General features: G+C 37.9%; 1 protein-coding gene across 5 annotated transcripts in view; it reads right to left on the minus strand.

The window, feature by feature from the left end:
* Nucleotides 1-15,697, minus strand: part of LOC111866421 (metastasis-associated protein MTA3) — a 267,249-nt gene that overhangs the window by 241,183 nt on the left and 10,369 nt on the right. For all 5 annotated transcript variants that reach the window (XM_023855357.2, XM_023855355.2, XM_023855356.2 and 2 more), the window contains exon 2: nucleotides 8,236-8,303. In XM_023855357.2, coding sequence (XP_023711125.1) covers nucleotides 8,236-8,303 — 68 coding nt within the window. The remainder of the gene's footprint in view (nucleotides 1-8,235; nucleotides 8,304-15,697) is intronic.

The raw sequence follows: 15,697 nt of genomic DNA on the forward strand, positions 1-15,697 counted from the left end.
GCAATGTTTCTACTATGATGGAACATGTGAGCTGAAGATAAAACAAAATTAACCAAAATTTACAGAAGATTGGTGCAACATGTTGAACTACACATATTAAACAGGGTCGTATATACAAATGGGCAGAGATCTCATACACAGTTATAAATTAGCATCTGATCTTGAGGACACGTATGTCCATCTGCTACTGAATGAACCATATACTTTGGGCACTAATCATGGATGATCTTATTATCATTACATAACATCTCTGCAGTCAGATATCAATACTGGTAGGTATGGCACGTTCTAATTCGATCTAATTCTTAAAACACTTGCTGAAAAGCTCATAAAAGATCTCTGCTACACAACAGCACGTTCACTTTCAATGTGAATATCACGGCATCATAAATAGGGTACAAATCATGAACTACCAACTCCCATCCCAAATCCACCAACAAACTTACAATACGACAACCATGCATTTGAGCCTCTTTAGCACACGAACCACATAACATTTACCAACAAATTGATGTTTTATTTATGCTTATTAGACCAGTGTTTCTCAACCATCAGTCCACCTCAAATTCCCACCAGTCTGAAAAACTTCATTATCAACTTTCTATTATGTCATAAACTGTTGAGAAAATTTTTATTCCCATTACAACAAACACCTTGTCTCAAAGGCTCCCTCTACATAGAGTGTGTATCTAGCACAAAAGTTGTGTGTGTGTGTGTGTGTGTGTATATATATATATATACTTACATATATATATACATATATATATATATATATATATATATGTATACTTACAGAATTTCAATGGTCTGCAGTATAGTTTGGGTTGAGAAACAATGTACCACAGTTCTACACTTATTAAACTAACATAATATAAAGTAAAATCAAATTTAACTAAACCAACATAATTTAATTTATATAGGGCTACATAAAGAGTGGTGGGAACTTACTTGTAAATTAAGATAAAACTATTGGGGGGGGGGGATAATAGCCACATCACAACTATTAGAACTACAAAGACATTAGAGAAGAAAAGAGTTGAACCATCTGCTTAACCATAAATACAATAGAATATTGCAGAGACATTAGAAAATGCATAATGAGAAAGACACAACCATGAGAGTAGTAAAGTAAAGTAAAAAGTAAAGTTATCCCTGTACCAGGCCATGAAGGCCCATAGGGTTGTGAGACGTTGAGGGTCCCACACTATCTAGACAATCGGCTCAAAGACGGCGGTAAGGTTGTCAGCCTTACGCGCCGGCTGCACTTTCCTCCCCAGGAAAATTATTTAATTAATTCCTGGTACTCATTTCTGTTAAAGGCTGAGTGAACCCCAGGGCCTAGTGCAGCTGGAAGGATTAGGTCAACTGAAAAAAGTTCAATGACCTCATCGGGACTTGAACCCACTAACTTCCGGCTTGTAGCATAGCGCCTCAACCAACTATGCTACCATGTGCCCCACCATGATAGTATGAACATAAAATGATGCAAACACAATATATCTACTGCTGTAGGACATGGGCCATACTGAAAATAATGAGCCGTGTCAGTTTCTGCACGTTTTATTAACCTGGGTCTAGGTGTCCCATGGTAGAAAGTTGTGTTTTCTGCAATCTCAAATAATGGTCCAGCACATGTGCACAAATACTTATTCATAATCCACTGTGACAAAATGGCTGAAAATGATGATGCATCAGTTTGCCATGTTATATGGAGATTCCTTCATGAGTGCTACCAATGTGTGACAGTGACTTGAAAACTTCAAAGATGACAACAGGAACACTTTTGATCTGCCTCGCAGCAGGTGACCAAGAATCACGACCATGGAATGCAATAAGCAGAAAGTTGATGCTCTCATCACAAAAGACTGAAGGTTTCTGGGTGAAATGCAGGAGATGATAAAGACTTTGGAATACTGGAAAGTTTATCACTATGTTCCCCCCGCTCCAGACAAGCATAAATGGGCACATATGCATCATCCCAGTTACTTCAAAGACATTCTGCCAAGGGCTTCCTCCCTACAGTCCAGACTTAGTCCCTTCAGATGACTAAGGGACTACCAAGATCACAAGGGACCAACACTATGGAAATGAGGCAGACCAACAAACTCTGAGTACATGATTACAAAAGAGTGAAATGGACTTCTACTGCAGTGCCATATTCAAACACACTGGCAGAAATGAGTGGATTGTTCTTGGAATTTCGTTGAATAGTGACAGAACACCTCAACAAACTACAGACAGCGTCTGTTATTGGGCATGTACACGGTGGGGCGCAGAAACTTCCTTTATGTGAAGACGCATTGTGAAGGGAGGGGAGGTCACAGAAAAGTGGGGATAGGCTCGGCAAACGCAGCAGTCACGGAAGTTTCTGTCTAATACCCCTCAGTAGGAAACTTGAGGTGGATGAGTGAGCAGCGTGCTTTTGCTGTCAAAGCCTATTTTTCAAACAACCATTCCTATGTGGTGGTGCAGCATGCGTTCTGTACTCACTTCGGAATTAAGCCCAGAGGTCCGGTTCCCAAGCGGAAATCGATTGTTTTGTGGGTAGAGAACTTTAGGACAACCGGGAGTGTGCTGAAAAAATCATCAGGACGACAACGGACCGTTATGACACCAGAAAATGTGGAGGCAGTTCAACAGTCGATTTTGTGATCTCCAAGACGCTCCGCTCGCAAATATGCAGTCGCCCTAGACATATGCAATCGTTCAATGCGCCGAATTCTTCACAAACATCTTCATTTCCATCTCTATAAGATGGTTGTTGTGCGAGAATTGTCACCACGTGATTTCCAGAACTGAATAACGGCGTGCAAAAGGTTATTGGAAACTTTACCCCCTGACGCACTTGTTTTCTTTAGTGATGAGGCACATTTTCACCCATCCGGATGTCTACAAGCAGAATACGTGCTATTGGAGTGGTAACAATCCCAGAGAGCTCCATGAGAGGCCACTTCACAGTGATAAGGTGACAGTATGGTGTGCACTGTCGAGAGTTGGAGTTATTGGACCTTATTTTTTTGAAGAAGACAATCATGCAGTTACTGTCAATTCACAGCAGTATGTACATATGATTAAAAACTTTTTCGAACCAGCTCTTGAAGAAATGCATTTAGGAAATGTCTGGCTCCAACAGGACGGTGCCACGGCCCACAAAGCCCAAGCTTCGATGACAGTTTTGAGGGCAAAGTTCCCCGGACAGCTCATCTGGCTTCGAGGTGACATCCCGTGGGCAGCACACTCACCTGATCTAACGCCCTGTGATTTTTTTATGTGGATACCGCAAGGCAGAGGTTCTTAAACATCGGCCCACAAAACCTGCTTCAGCTGAAGAATGTTATTGGGCAGGAAGCAGCCCAAATTCCGGTGCACAAGTTGGAACGTGCAGAGGGGAACTTCAGAAAACAGTTGCATCAGTGCATAGAGAACGGTGGCCACCACCTTCAAGATATTTTGTTTAAAACTACATGATTTAAAACTTTAAAGTATGTTCGTTCATTAGGTAAACATAAATTTTGACTATCAGCAATAATTTTTCTTTTATTCACCTTCAAAAAAAGGAAGTTTCTGCGCCCCACCCTCTACCTTTGCTTTAATATGAAATGTGCTCATGACTATTGGTATGGCCCACATAGTACAGAGTACTTGAAACTTTTTACTTCACAATATGTGTCATATTTTACCTGAGACATGTTACTGCTTAAATTTCTATTTTAGATGCAAGGGTTGCAAACCTGGTCTTATTACATATCCATCTGCATGAATACAGTATCCCACCAGATGATGGTGAAATAGATGGAAACATGTTGTGGGAAAAACTGGGCACATTACAATCAGATGGTAAATATGTATTTATTGAATGATAATCTTCTCTTTCATCAGTTCAGATTTACTGAAGGAATATAAAGATATTTCCAAAGGAAAAGAAGCTATACAAGTTGAAAGGCTGACAACTCAACCTCGCCAAGAGGAATGCCTGACTGTAACAAATACAGTATCAAATACATAGTTATCATATGTAAATATATCCATCATACTAATAAAGGAAACGTGTATAAGAATGGCAGACAAACTTTACACTTAAAAGGTTAAAACACATTCCTGTGACCATAAAATTAACTCCATGGAGCAGACTCCACCTTGAGAGGCTAACAATCATTCAGCTAGTTAAAGATTCAGTGCCTTTTATGAAAACATCAGTCATTACTGCACTCACTGACCATCACTGGACCCCATCCTTCACCAGATGAATTCAGTCTACACATTCACAACAACCTACTTATTAAAAATTAATGTTGATGTTATCCTCCCACCTACATACTGACACCAAGAAACTAGAAATGTAAGGTATATTTGCTGTGCACTGGAGTACAGAGAAAAGAGTACTTCCAGTTGTATGTTCTAATTTCTGCCATACCTTTTCTTACATAGAATCAGTCCACTTATTTGTCAGACTTTGTAGTGCTGAATGCCAGGCAAATAGTTTTATTTAAAAAGAAGCACTAACATGTCTGAAATGATCTCTGCTAAGAGAGCCCATAATTAAAACTAAGATCCTTATCCAGAAGCTGTTGAAGTCAATGCATTATATTCATTAGGATTGTCTGGAGCTGGCTGAATTCTTTCCTAGAAAGTATGCTGCAATTATGTTAAAATGAGCAAAGGTTAAATATCCCATTAGTAACCGTCAACCTCAGTATTAAAGACTATTGATCATTTCCTATTCCTTATTGTTATTAATTAACATCTCCTCCAGATTAATTATGCCAACTGTCAATTTATTAATCATCAGCTAACAGGGTTTGCTCTGGTGAAGTGAATAAAATGTTTCACAGGAACCTGCTACCTCTGTCCCTAGGGCATTAAGTTCTACTCTGAAGATGGACACAGCAGTGGCAACCATCTATGAGACTACACAGTGTCATATCCCTGAAGCATGGAATCATAACCTTCACTGCTGTGAGAACCTCAAATCCAACAAGGTGAAATAATTTTCATTTCTTCACTTGCAAACCAGTGTCATAAAAACTGCAGGTATATGAATCACTATGGTACAGCCAATGGATCCAGAACCCAATTTTGCTTTTGGGAGGAATCTCCTTCCCCTCTCTCAAGCATAATCCTCCCCTCCCTTTCTCTTTCTCTTCTGCCAGCATTTTACACCCTTGTTCAACTATACATGACCAAGTAACTGACACTGAAGACTGTGTATTAACACATCAAACAAAGCTGTTCAAAACTGGAAAGAACACCTGAAAAGTTAAAATGAGTTTATAATGAGGCAATAAATACACCAGTACTATGCTCTGAAGCATGAAATACCAGCTTTGAAGAATGCACAACTGAAGGAAGGTTCAACATTACAACTGCTTATATAACCATATTAGATATGTATAAATGTTTTCATAGACAGCAAAGGGAAGATGGTGCAACATTTTACAAAATAAGTACAAAAAATGTATATATAGATAAGTCAATTAAGTGTGGTAGGCCACGCCATAGCTCAAGCAGTTAGTCACTGGCTTCCCATCGCGGCGGCCTTGGTTCGATCTCGGGTCTGGTCAAGTGGGATTTGTGGTGGACAGTGTGGTGCTGGGGCAGGTTTTCTCTGAGTACTTTGGTTTCCTCTGCCAATTTTCATTTCACCAAATGCTCCAAAATCACCCTCACCTATCATCTGGGGCTGGTACAATAGGCCAGAAGTGGCCGTAGTACAAGGGACTTAGTCCCACCCCACTAGCAATAAAAACAAAATAAGTCAACTAATTTGATAGGCTGGTAATTAATAGCTGATTTTAATGCAAGAATAGGCAACAACAATACCAATGGAAATTTTGGCACATTTGTCAAAATGATCTACCCAAGAAAAAGATAGCAAGTGGTTAAGGTGCCATCACTCATTACATGCAATGAAATCCATATGCATCTTTACAGGAATGGCTTCCCTTCCACTAAATTGAGGTTTTTCTTAAAGGGGGGGGGTATGCAAAAAGAAAATTAATCACCTTCTTATAAGACATACTTTATACAGTTATGATAAAATAAGTTCTTTACATAGCTCATTAACCTGCGTTTGCATAAACAAATATAACTGCATGGTAACATAAAATTAATTTCTAAAATAAATTAAGTACATGAAATAAACATAACAATTGTGTCAGAACAATCTCCAGCAGAGCAAATGGGTAAATATTAATTGTTGTTTCAACTATAATCATACTATGCGAGGTCTGAGGTTCTCATGGGAGTGACCATGAAGACTACTATCTTTGGGGATGAGACACTGTGTACACTGATATGTTGGGATTTTGGACTTTATCCATCGTCCTGGTTTTTAAGATAACAAATAAAAACACGACGTTTTGGAAACTGGATCTTCCCAACATATCAGTGTGTTATACACCATCGTCAGAATCCTATAGTAGACACTGTGTAGTCTGGTAAGTAGGTACCTAGGCTCTGGAGGTCTCTTCTATCCTGAAGATTGAGATTGTTATTTCATCCAAAACACTGGTACCAATTTACCAAACTAAACAGCACCACAACCCAGAGGATACCAGGCTTCTTAACCACAGCACACTGAGATGTCAGTTCTATGTCAAGAATTTCTTACACTAAATGCGGGTTATTTACTAAATCAAAATTCATTATATGGATGAAAAAATAATGCATTGTTCATACCAGGGTTTGGTTTGGGCAAAGAATACGAAGAAAAATATTCGCTAAATATGAGATTTCAATAAATGCAAAAATACTAAATCAGGATTTCAGTGTAATCTGCAGCCAAAAGACAACTGGTATAGTCATTTTTCAGAACACAGAAAAACCATCCAACATGAACACAAGCACATCAGTTTGCTCTAGCAATACTGCAACTTTCTGACTGAAAAGGGGCAGGAGGGCAAGACATAGAGCTTACACTCTAGCCCCTACAACAGGTCTAGATTGACATTACAGCACCTAAACACAGAATTTCACATGCCCAGCTCCAAAGTATCATTATCTTTTACCAGGTCTCACAGCATGCTTTATGTTCAATGGAAATTTATAATAAAAAATATTTCACTCAAAACTCTCAACTGATTCAGACGTTATTACACCAACACAAAACATGACTATATGGACATAACAATGTTAGCCTGGCTTTCTATACAAAAAGACAAAGTGTGTTAGAAACTCATCATCACCACAACTGACAGGAGCAGCAGCATTGCCTATATAATGGACATTACAAAACAGAATCTTTCCATCATTTCAAAGGTCTGCCCAAGCTTGCTTTTTTTATTTTGCTCATAATTTGGGGTCATTTTTTAATTCATGAGAGCTAACAAACTATGCATAAATGTAATCTACAGCCGCAGTTTAATTTGTTTCATTCTGGTCCATCACACTAACAATTACAAAGACAAAAATAACACCGTCTAATGTGACTATTTAAGTTTTCACCGTCTAATGTGACTATTTAAGTTTTATCATTTGAAGACTCATCACCCTTACATGTTTCAAAGGCTGCTGTGAATGTGAAAGGTTGAACATTGTGTACATTGTGCATTTCAGACATTATATGTGTATGTATATAATTAATATCTATTGTAATAGTAGTTTCCGAAAAAGTATTGATGCCCTCTGAGGATGATCTGTAGGGATCGAAACATGTAAGCATGATGAGTCTTCAAATGATAAAACTTAAATAGTCACATTAGACGGTGTTATTTTTGTCTTTGTACAGCTGCAGTGTTTAAACATATTCCACTCTGTCTAAATTCAAACAAGTGAATAAATAGATTGTAAAGGGTTCTGACTGAGTGACTGAGATTAGCTCTTTCTAAGGGGCCCAACTGAGCACCTTCCTCACCTGAAGATGGAAAGAGGTCCAGTTTGCAAAAGGTCATGTTTTGTATTTCCTAGAATTCGGGATGATGGAAAAGTAAAAAAACCCAGTAATTCTAAGTGAATAAATACTAATACAAAGTAAACTCATCAATTTCTCTAAAACTGGAAGGATTAATAATATAAATAAAGGAGACTATCAAATAATACGCTGGGCTTTCATTACGATAAAATGACACAACAAAGGTCACAAAGAACTTCTTGAATTTACGTAACTGAATCCAAAATAATATGAATATTCTAATGTAAGCTGTTTAAAAAACTGAAACATATTCTTTATTATAGAATATTCACAAACCACAAAGATGATCTAGTGACACATGAAATTTATTAAACAAAATAGCTCACCTTATTTAATTCTTCTATCCTTCTTATCTGGTATGGTGATGTGGAAGAAGTTTCAAAGTAAACATAATCTGCAATGAAAATATAATACTGGTTATAAAAAGACATTCAGAAAATATACTTCACAATAAAAGACACTAAAGTAATTAACACACTCTACTATCTGTAGACAGACAATATCCACCAAATATTGCAGATTAAGAAGAATTCTGAACTGAATAAACTAAATTAATCATAGAAGGTAAACAAATACAAAAGAAACTGACCATATGAATTTCAGAACCACATCAGCTATGGCCCATCAACTCTGAACCAGAGTACACTGTATCTTAAGCAGGCAACCTTACAAAAGAAAAGCCCTGTGCAAGCATCTGTGAATTTCCCACCAATGTATAAATACCAGACAAACAAACAGAAAAACAAACTCCATAGCCTGTAGTCAGCAAGTGAACTATACTGACCGAGCGGCCGCCACTTGTCGGCGAAGTTAATGCCAACTTTTGTGAATAGAGGGTGTCATGTGGTCAGCACAATGGATCCCCATGGCCATTAATCTCGGTTTTCTAGACCAGAGCCACTATTTCCTTGAAATAGCTCCTCAATTATCCTCACGAGGTTGAGTGGACCCCGTCCCAGACCCACTACTCCTCAGAAAATCTTGCAGCACTGGGAATCAAACCTGGGACCTCTGAATCTGTGGCCAGGAACTCTGACCACTAGACCACAGAGGTGGTCCATATGAATACCAGAAATATGATGAAAACAGAATATAGTAAGTCTAATGACAACATAATGGTCTATGTCACTAACTGACGATGGCACACCCTCATTCCCATAGCAGATGGAGTATATCACGTATCCTGATAATATACACGGTGTCCCAGGAGGAAAAGTCAATATTCTGGGGAGGTCATAGTATCGGCCATTCTACGAAAAAAAAAAAAGTGTATATGTACATGCGTCCTACAGTTTCTGAGATAGAGCTATTTCACTGTACAGTTCCAAAAATGTTGATAAGAAAAAGATATTGCATACTGTTTCTAATACCGGTATTTTCTGTTCAAGTGACAAAGTTGGTACACTTTGCCTAGCATAATACATTTTTGAAAATTCCACCAACATCAGTGCACTCTGCAACTCGTGTAAGGACATCGCGTTGTTCGTCTGAGTGCATGTTACCATTCCTTTATGCAGGTGACAACATCCATAGCTATGTCTCAGAAACCCTTCATAACAGGACACATATACACATAAACGTTTTTGCTCAGAATGATCAATACTATGACCTCCCAGAATACTGACCCTTCTTCCTGGGACACCCTGCATACATATGAAAACACAAACAACATAAATAATCTACATATACAAAATCCAAAGCCTGCTGTGATGTCCAAAAGATGTCCACAACAGAAACTTGTGGAATTAGTGCAGTGGCTGTCAGACAGCAATCCAGTCTCAACTTGTCAAAGATAAAATTCCATTGCTGATAGCATATACGCTAAATGAAATCAAGAATTAATGTATACAAATGAGACTGAATCAATGGGAAGATCACCTGTCAAAACTATAGCCAAAATTGGTATATTTATTTCAAGGGTACCTACATTTAAGACGACTGAGAATAACATGCATTTGCATATTAAGAGTAACATGTCTAATTCCCAGGCAGCAGTGAATTGCCAAAAACAAATCTTTGTTGTTAACAGTGTTCATATTCAGTGAAATCATTAAGACTATATATGCATGTTTATATGAGTAGATTAATGGAGGGGCCATATGTGGAAACTCTAGCCAAAGATTGGAATAATTTTAAAATCTTCATATGTGACTGAAGAATGAGTCAGTTTAATGTGTTATAAACAAAATACTGTACAGTGTGTATATAATGACCAAGAATTGTCTTCACCCTTTTGTTAAATCTGAAATCACTCAGAATGATTGAGAAAAGGTCTTCACCATTTTGCTGCATTTGAAATGACTCAGAATAATGTCCAAGTGCAATTAATTCAAGGGAAGTTTATAACAGTGACATGGGATAAGTGAAGTATATGGTGGTGATACAGAAATAATAGCGATTGGCGATATTTATAAAGATTTTGTCACTATTTATCTTGTACCTGATTACCAGTCACTCAACCAACCGCTATAGCTGGTCAAGCTGTGGCCACCTTGCATCTCTGTTGGTCAATGGTGAACTAAACACTGGCCATTATGATGTTCTTTTGGCAGTTTAAAAAAGGTTAGACATTTCTGACAAAGTTTGGTCTTTCTTACATAAGCACATTTTGTTGGAAAGATCTGATCAAGACTATTATTACATAAAGTTCTTGGCATAAACCAACACAGCTGGATTTCAAAAACTTTCTAATTATCACAGGTGGCTATTTCGATGGTGTCTGTTCTTAAAAATTTCCCACTGAAATTTCAGCAGGCATTATAAATAATGCTAAGAAAGCAGTAAAGGAATTTGTATAAAACACATGCAGAATAAACATAATGCACAAACATGGCAGAAAGCTACATCAACAACGTTAACATTATGTCTTAGCACACTGCTGTACTGATACTGTTATTATTCAGCCTTATTTTCACAACCTTATGTTTCAGGTAGGACTGGAGGTTCTCATGATGATGGTTACGAAGGGTTTTAACCCAGAAGAGATAAAATTCTTGTTTGATGTTGAGACTGCTGTATAGTTCTTTCACATTGTCACATTATATTCAGTGACTGGTGCAAAAAAGAAAAAAATAACAATATTAATGGTAGCTCATACATTAGTATTAACTTTTCTTTAAAGAGTCAACCTCAATTGTGAGGGCATCAATGGGAACTAAAGAGAAGACCTGGGGAGCATCTACTTGGCCTACTTTCCTTTACAGACTTCCTAGACTCCATGATTTTAGTCCGCAAGTAAACTATACCGACTGAGCGTTACAGACTTCCTAGGCCCTAGAAAATGCTACACACTACTGATTACATAATTTATGGACATATTTCTCTTCCTTAGTTCTGCTGATATAGATTTCCACCATCTCAAAGTAATCACACATAATTTCAAAGTTTAGTATCAGGGCCATGTCCAGCCCTCCAGAAATTGGGTCATTCACTACACACAGACAAGTTCACAGAGAGCAACTGTAAGCACATTACTAGCCTGAACATAAATGTATGCGTAAAGGATTTTATTAGGTATCTGGTAGATTTAATTAGTACATCTATTTGTAGTCCTGATTACCATGTCTTTAATATTTACTATACTATTTCCATACTAAAATTAACACTTCTAGCTACAGCACAGGATAAATACATGCCTTGTGGCATGTTACCTTAAACTTCCCAGCCACCAAAAAACTAAGAAAAACTGATAACTGAAAAAATATGGAAATCAAAATAATTAAACAAATGCTGTGTCATTATCATAGCTGTGTCACCTCAAAATTTACTGCCTCCATATTAATTCTTAACTGGCATGGACAAGTCTGAGTGACTACACCTTCTGAATTCATACATTACTCCCGTCCCATAACAGATCATGACTCACTCAATAGGGTTGTGAGGGGTCAAGGATCCACATTTTCTAGACAATCAGCTCACAGATGGCAGCGAGGTTGTCAGCCTTACACACCAGCCGGCCACCCTTTAACCCTCAGGAAGATTCCTGGTACTCATTTCTGTTAGAGGCTGAGTCAACTACGGGGCCATAGTGTGGCTGGAAAGATTAGGTCAGTTGAAAAATCCAACGACCTCATCAGGAATTGAACTAGTGTAGCACCCTATATAAACCCAACAGAAGTCTCATCTTTCGTTACATAAGTTTCTTAAAATTGAATCGCCCTGTTTTCTCCCATATTCCTTTCAAGTTCTACAGGCATCCTGACGCTGATGTTCAACACCAACACCCTCAAAGAACATATTAAAACTTAAACTCCGTGGTTTTAGTCCACAAGTGAACTATACCAACCGAGCAGCTGTCGCTTGTCGGAGAAGTTAGTGCCAACTTTTAGTGGATAGAGGGTCTTGCGTGGTCAGTCCAACGAATCCACACAGCCGTTAATTTCTGTTTTCTAGGCCATAGTCGCTCTTTCCTTGAAATAGCTCCTCAATTATCCTCACGAGGCTGAGTGGACTCTGTTCCTGACCTAATACTTCTCAGAAAATCAGGTAGCACCAGGAATTGAACCTGGACCTCTGTGTAGCCAGGATCTCTGACCACTAGACCAAAGAGGCGGTCATTCACAAAAGCAAAAAAATATATGCACAAATTAATTATTAATGTATAATTCCATTAGTAACATTCTTCGAAATACTTAATGCTGTAGATATAACACAAATTAAGAAAGATACCACAACACAAAGCACATGAATTTCAAAAGGAAAGATCATGCAATTTCAACTTCATTCTATGCCTTTCTCAGACTATGAGAAATCATATAATCTGGTTAAGTAAAGGAAATGTAAAATACTTCCTGGACAGAAGGAAAGTTCATAGAGGAATGGGAAATAGTAGTTTTGTTATTCAAGAAACAAACAAACTCCCTGATATTAGTCCACAAGCACACTATACCGACTGAGCAAACACCACTTGTCGGCGAAGTTACTGCCAACTTTAGCGGATAAAGGGTGTCACATGATCAGTGCAATGAATCCCCACAACCACTAATCTCGGTTTTCTAGACTGGAACAGATATTCCTTGAAATAGCTCTTCAATTATCCTCACAAGGCTGAGTGGACCCTGTTCCAGACCCACTACTGCTCAGAAAATCTCATAGTGCCGGGAATCGAACCTGGACCTCTGTGTAGCCAGGATCTCTGACCACTAGACCAAAGAGGCGGTCATTCACAAAAGCAAAAAAATATATGCACAAATTAATTATTAATGTATAATTCCATTAGTAACATTCTTCGAAATACTTAATGCTGTAGATATAACACAAATTAAGAAAGATACCACAACACAAAGCACATGAATTTCAAAAGGAAAGATCATGCAATTTCAACTTCATTCTATGCCTTTCTCAGACTATGAGAAATCATATAATCTGGTTAAGTAAAGGAAATGTAAAATACTTCCTGGACAGAAGGAAAGTTCATAGAGGAATGGGAAATAGTAGTTTTGTTATTCAAGAAACAAACAAACTCCCTGATATTAGTCCACAAGCACACTATACCGACTGAGCAAACACCACTTGTCGGCGAAGTTACTGCCAACTTTAGCGGATAAAGGGTGTCACATGATCAGTGCAATGAATCCCCACAACCACTAATCTCGGTTTTCTAGACTGGAACAGATATTCCTTGAAATAGCTCTTCAATTATCCTCACAAGGCTGAGTGGACCCTGTTCCAGACCCACTACTGCTCAGAAAATCTCATAGTGCCGGGAATCGAACCTGGACCTCTGTGTAGCCAGGATCTCTGACCACTAGACCAAAGAGGCGGTCATTCACAAAAGCAAAAAAATATATGCACAAATTAATTATTAATGTATAATTCCATTAGTAACATTCTTCGAAATACTTAATGCTGTAGATATAACACAAATTAAGAAAGATACCACAACACAAAGCACATGAATTTCAAAAGGAAAGATCATGCAATTTCAACTTCATTCTATGCCTTTCTCAGACTATGAGAAATCATATAATCTGGTTAAGTAAAGGAAATGTAAAATACTTCCTAGAACTATAATGCTCCATATAATGTACTTCAAGCATTTTAAAGTAGGTGTATCTAAGAAACAACTAAGGTATAAAGAATAAAATGAATATAGGAAAAATGCTGTAATATGGGGTCAGCATACTTTGGCATGTACATCAAGAACAGACTGTACATGGCAGTTCAAAATCACCTACTGAATGGCAAAAACACAATACAGTACAAACTACATATTTTATCCCTTCAATTGGAAAGTATGCCACTTTACATCCTGTGTACTATTTATTCTCCAGTATGAAAATATACCACCATTACAATATTTCAGAAATGAACACCAAGTATGCTTTTTGCAATTTCCATGTTTCTCTATATAATAAAACAGTAATGGTGTTGAGGTGAGAATAGGAGGACCCACAAACAGGTTGCATGTAAGAGTAGTATTAATTCTACCAGTCCATAGATCTGCTAACAATTATCTCTCAGTCATCAACTGTCATCACTTTCATGAAAAATCCTTACTTAGAAGAGATTCCCGAAACAACTATTTGTATTTTTTCAATAGTGCATGTTATGAAGGACAGGTTCTACGAAGAACTAGAATGTGAATTTCATAAATTCCTTAAATACCATATTAAAACCCTGTTAGGAGATTTCAATGCCACAGTAGGGAGGGAAGACATTTTCAAACGAACGATTGGTAATGAGAGTTTGTATGAAACTAATAATGATAATGGAGTCTGAGTAGTAAACTTTGCCACATCCAAAAATCTTACTGTCAAAAGTACAATGTTCCCACATCATAACATTCATAAATTTACTTGGATATCTCATGATGGGAAGACGCACAACCAAACTGACCATATTTTGATAGATACGAGGCATTCAAGTGCACCTGATGTCCGATCATTCAGAGCAGCAGATTGTGACACTGACCAACTGATGGTGCCAAAAGTTAGGGAGAGACTGAGAGTAAGCAAACAAAAAATGCACAGAGTTCATATGGAGAGGTTCAATTTCAAGAAAGTAAACAAGGCAGAGGTTAAGGAGCAGTTTCACGTTGAAATCTAAAACAGATTTGCAGCTTTGGAAAACTCAAGACACTAAGGTGAATAATAGGAGAGCTTGGGAAACTATTAGAAGGAATATCAAAGTTTCTGCCAAAGAGAGTCTAGGTTATTATGAACTGAAGAAGCATAAGCTATGGTTCAATGAAGGATGCTCAAAATTATTACATCAAAGGAAACAAGCAAAACTACAATGGTCACAGGATCCAAGCAAATTCTGTAAATGGGGATAATATGAACAATATAAGACATGAAACCAGCAGGAATTTCAGGAATAAAAAGAGGGAATACCTGAAAGACAAAATTGATGACCTTGCAATGAACAGTAACAAGAACATAAGAGGCCTCTATAAGGTAATAAATGACTTTAAGAGGTGTTAACAACCTAAAAGTAACTAAGTGAAGGATGAGAATGGTGATCTGCTTGCAGATTCCCACAATATTTTGAATAGGTCGAATAAATATTTCTCTCAGTTATTGAATGTACATAGGGTCAGTGATGTTAGGCAGACAGAAATAAACATAGCTGAGCCATTAGTACCCCCCCCCCGATGGTGTCTCTACTTTGGCTGAGTGGAGGGGCTTCCATGGTCAAATGACCCTGAGATCTATGTTAGCGGTAGCATAGCTACTGGTAGAGCCACCCATGCCGGACAGGTCGAAGGGGATAACCCAGACTAAAAGAGATACCCTGGTCCTCTACGTTGGGGGTTGGGCGAGAAGCTGATGACCTCTCACCATAAAA

Source organism: Cryptotermes secundus, unplaced genomic scaffold (assembly GCF_002891405.2).
Source record: "Cryptotermes secundus unplaced genomic scaffold, Csec_1.0 scaffold193, whole genome shotgun sequence".
Lineage (NCBI taxonomy): Eukaryota > Metazoa > Arthropoda > Insecta > Blattodea > Kalotermitidae > Cryptotermes > Cryptotermes secundus.